Raw genomic sequence first — 5,266 nt, forward strand, 5'->3', positions numbered from 1 at the left:
ACCACAATAAGATGTTAATACAGTGTAACCTGTGATATCCGGGGGACCCGAAAAAAAGTCGGATTAAGCAGGGTTTCGGAATATGTAGGAATTGTTTTGCAAGGATATGCATATTTTGGGACCAGAAAGTTGGAATACTCATGCGTCTGATTAGGCATGTTACATGGTAAATGAAATATATGAGAGCTTTTAAATGGTCAAATAATGTATGTAAAACATATAAATATGTTTTATTTGAGAATTGCATAAAATATACAAGCAAGTAGAAAACGCATTCCGAAATCAATCCAGTTGTGGTTATAAGAGTTTTATGTTATGGTCCAATGTCCTTGTTCCCCAGGATCGCCTTTCCAACCTCGAACTGTTCCCAAACTGTCTTTAGCCATATAGACAAACCAGCCAAGCCACTTTTCTGGTGACAACATGTAATACCCATCTGAAAACCTGATTACTTTCCACATTCCACTTTCGCCGGGGTATCCTTTCCAACCATTCAATCTACCCTGTGCTCCATTTCTCATGTAGACATAATATTTGGACCATTTCGCAGAGCGCAAGTAGAAAGTATTATCTGCTGACGAAATTACATCAAAGATGAAGTACCCTTGTCCGTCTAAATGTGTTGATCCAGTTATTGACCCATACGTATCTTTTTTCATATATGCATACCAGTTTGGCCATTTTTGGGTCCGAAAAGTATGTGATCCTGCCCCTAAAAATGACAGATTCTGAAAGGCAAGTTGGTGTTTGTGTAGATACTTCGAAACTTCGGGCAATTCTGATGGTTTCAAGTGTGCAAAAAAAACAGCTTGATTGTATTGAGGATTCGTCAAAAACGTTAAGAATTCTTTGTCTTTCAATTCCATATTCTTTATGACGTTATGAATGCTCTTCGCTGTTGACACACTATGTCCTGCCTGTTTGACGGTGAGGTACATTTTCCACAGAACAGCGGATCTAAGGACAGAGAGCTTTACCAAAAGTCGCGTGTATTCAATTGCCCGTTTGACCTGCTGCTTGTCTTGACTTTTTGAACTGTCCATTATCTTTGATTGTACTATTCCGGTGAACTTAACTCCAGAATAGATAGGAACATGTGCAGACAGAGCAGAAACTTCATGTTGCTGTAGATCGGTTATTCCGTCGAGGTAGGCTAATGAAACGCTATATACTCTGGCAGTACCGACTGCTTCTGCTCTAAGGTTGGAGTCGTCGAATTTTCTAAGTGCTTCATCGATAGCCTTCTTGACAACCGAACCAATGTCCATTCCACTGCCACCTATAGAGCTAACTAATCCGGAAATCACCGTCAAAATGCTACTTATTATCGGACCGACTACTGGGATCAGGACTGTAACTGCTGACAAGATGTCTAATGCACCAGAGACAATTTGTGTGACATCACCACTTGTCAAAGATGGAGCTGCACTACCAACGGCTTCTATTGTTGACGAAATCTTGTTTGATACATCGTCATTTTTAAGATAATGTTCTATTTTTCCTAGTTGTTGTTTTGCTGATTGTTGACTGGACTTCAAACTTGTTCTGATTTTACCGAGCGATCGCGAAGTTGATATCGTCCATCTAGCTTCTGTCGCAATGAAAATCAACATCAACAAAATCCATAGGAGACAAACAATCTTCTTTTGTAATTTCATGTCTGCAATTAAAAATAAAGATTTGATTACATTTAATTTGTTGAATTTGTCAACGTTTCGTCCCCAAGGGTATCACCAGCCCAGTAGTCAGCACTTCGGTGATGACATGAATATCAGTTTTAATTATGGTCATTTTTTTTATGAATTTCCTGTTTACAAAATTTTGATTTTTTTGGGAAAAAAAAGGTTTTTCTTATCCCAGGGTCTTATAGATTACGTTAGCCGTATTTGGCACAACTTTTTTGAATTTTGGGTCCTCAATGCCCGTCAACTTTGGACTAGTTTGGCTATATAACTATTTTGATTTGAGCGTCACTGATGAATCTTAATAAGTATGTAGATGAAACGTCCCTCTGGCGTAGTAAATAATAATCCTGGTACCTGATAACTTTTATTTAGAATAAGCTCATTTAAAAGATTGATCAGTTTACCCACATTATATCTAAATTTCAATGATCGGTAAACAACATCCCTTTATAGATAAGGATATGCTGTCTTATTCAAATACGTTTTCTACAGGTACAACAAAATGTCTTTAACAAATGATTGCATATATGGAAGAATTAATTAAGTCAAGGTTTTAGTTAACTTTTGTATATTTTGAAACATACATTAACATATGTCAACTGTTACTGAAGGTCTATTACGTTTATTCATTTTTTTTCTTTTGGGGGATGCATATATAACCTTATATTTAGATTTATAAGTGTCATGATAAAGTATCAAAACAAACTTTAATGAGTGGTAAAAAAAATAAGAAGATATTGCGCGAAATATAAAAAAAATTGATAATGGACAATCACCATAACCAATGGTGGAAATCAATCAAGGACAACTTGGAACTAAAAAGCGGAGAGGGACATAGTTGTTTGTGCACTAGAAACACATATTTTTATACTAATTGTAAAGTCTAATAATTAGAGATATGGATATAAGAAGATAGGATATGGCTAGATAGGACCTTGCCAGTATAACTAAAATAAGCATTGAATTTTTATTTTACAAACCAAAGGCAATTAATCCTGCAGTTATTTATCTTTTAAATTAAAAACACATGTTTATTTGATATAATTCAAAATACTGGATAAATGACTGTACTTAATAAATTTACATAAAAATACTTACCGAATTAGTTGATTGGTCTGTCCATGTAAGCCCTGGAGTTACACAAGAAGGACTCTGTAGATTTTCTTTATTTATACTGATGCTTATTTGCAAAGGCGGGGAAAAATCCTTTCTCGGAAAATGTTCATCATAAGTTTGTTTAACCATTCGTCAAAACATCTTATCACAATATATATTTTAAGTCCAATCCGGAAAAAATAGTCACGAAGACAACTTACTGTGTGGGTCCAAGTGACACAAGGTCATCAGTAATGATATGGGAGCGGTAAACGTAAGAAAAAGTAAACATTTGGAAATTATATAGTTTATGATAAAAAAAAATGCACATTGAATTTAGAGAAATGCTTTGTTTAAAGCATTATAATGGTTTATCCATTTTCTTTGAAAGAGTTGTTTAATTTTAGAACCTTTTCGGATTAGAATACAAAGCTCTCCAGTATGTGAAGTTTTATCAATCTACTATGCACTGAGATACAAATAACTTTGCAATAAGTAAAAGTAAAATTAACAAATTATGAGATATATTTATATTATTTAATTTCGAATGTAACACTTCTTCTAATCGTTAGAGTTGTTTGTCTATCAGATCATAGACATAACTTTGTCATGTGACCGTGACATTTGTTAAAAAATAATTAGGAACACCGAAAAGATCATAACACTTTAACAGTATGCAGAGAGGCAAATAAAAAAAAATGATTGAAATAAAGGGCAAATAGTTATCAAGGGTACCAGGATTATAATTTAATTCGCCAGACGTGTGTTTCGTCTACATAAGATTCACCAGTGATGCTCAGATCAAAAAAGTTATTAAGCCAAACAAGTACAAAGTTGAAGTGCATTGACGACCAAATATTCCAAAAAGTTGTGCCAAATATGGTTAAGGTAAGCTATGCCTTCAAGGAGACAAGTACCGAAATAAAATTAAGACAATCGTAAAGAAACGAGTATTTAGAAACAAAAAAAATATTATGAAATACAAAGCATCCGGGAACAATATGGTGAATACTAAGCAGCACTTTTAACGTTTAAATTGCTTTACATTTGTCATGGGGGGGGGGGGGGGGGGGCTTTTATAGCTGACTATGCGGTATTGGCTTTGTTTCTTTGTTCAAGTTCGTACGGTGACTTATTTTTGATAATTTCTGTGTCATTTTGTCTCTTGTGGAGATTTGTCTCATTGATAATCATACCACATTTTTTGTTTATATTTATATCTAAACAACAACCGAGCATAGTTTGTAAATCAAGAACACTACCGAGCATTGTATATAAATCAAGAGCACTACCGAGCATAGTATGTAAATCAAGAGCACCACCGATGATAGTATATAAATCAAGATCATGACTGAACATAGTATGTAAATCAAGAACACAACCGAGGATAGTATTTACATCATGATCACCACCGAGCATAGTATATAGATCATGAGCACTAACGAGGATGATATATAAATCAAGAGCACTACCAAGCAAAGTACATAAACCAAGAGCATTACCGAACATAGTATATAAATCATAAATACTACTGAGCATAGTATATAAATCATGAACACTACCGAGCATAGTATATAAATCATGAACACTACCGAGCAAAGTATATAAATTAAGAACACTACCAAACATAGTATATAAATAATGAACACTACTGAGCATAGTGTATAAATCAAGAGCACTACCGAGCATAGTACAAAAATCGAGAGCACTACCAAGCATAGTACATAAATTTAGAGCACTACCGAGCATAGTATATAAATCATGAACACTACTGAGCATAGTACATAAATCATGAACACTACTGAACATAGTATATAAATATTGAACACTACTGAGCAAAGTATATAAATTAAAAACAATACCAAACATAGTATATAAATAATGGACACTACTGAGCATTGTGTATAAATCAAGAGCACTACCAAGCATAGTACATAAATCAAGAACACTAACGAGAATAGTATATAAATGATAAACACTACTGAGCATAGTATATAAATCAAGAACACTACTGAGCATAGTACATAAATCAAGAGCACTACCGAGCATAGTGTATAAATCAAGAGCACTACCGAGCACAGTATATAAATCAAGAGCACTACCCAGCATAGTATATATAGAGATTAATACATGGCCTTTTCCATATCAGCCTGGGTATCATCCCGAGACCCCCATATCAGCCCGAGACGGAGTCGAGGTGCTGATATGGGTCGAGGGATGATACCCAGGCTGATATGGAAAAGGCCATGTATTAATCGCTTTATCATATACTTCCGACAATAGTTTTATGTAAGGCAAATAAATTAATGCAATAACTAAAACAGTCAAACACTTTATAAAGAAAATTAAAATTATGAATCAAATATACTATAGTTGTCCAACATCATCATTAACTCCTTATATATTTATGGTAACATATCCTATAGAGGCATTTTGAAACATTAAAAATTTGGAAGAGTTTTACGATCATTACTACTCCATGTTTG

At 34.2% G+C, this 5,266-nt stretch overlaps 1 protein-coding gene across 1 annotated transcript; it reads right to left on the bottom strand.

Moving 5' to 3' along the window:
- Nucleotides 1-214: 214 nt before the first annotated feature.
- LOC139521814 (toxin CfTX-A-like) lies at nucleotides 215-2,924 on the bottom strand. The gene is made up of 2 exons (XM_071315455.1): nucleotides 2,784-2,924; nucleotides 215-1,660 (listed from the first exon to the last, which is right to left on the bottom strand). The coding sequence occupies exon 2, from the start codon at nucleotides 1,656-1,658 to the stop codon at nucleotides 309-311; it is 1,350 nt and encodes a 449-aa protein (XP_071171556.1). The 5' UTR covers nucleotides 1,659-1,660; nucleotides 2,784-2,924; the 3' UTR covers nucleotides 215-308.
- Nucleotides 2,925-5,266: the final 2,342 nt, after the last annotated feature.

Source organism: Mytilus edulis, chromosome 4 (genome assembly GCF_963676685.1).
Source record: "Mytilus edulis chromosome 4, xbMytEdul2.2, whole genome shotgun sequence".
Classification (NCBI taxonomy): domain Eukaryota; kingdom Metazoa; phylum Mollusca; class Bivalvia; order Mytilida; family Mytilidae; genus Mytilus; species Mytilus edulis.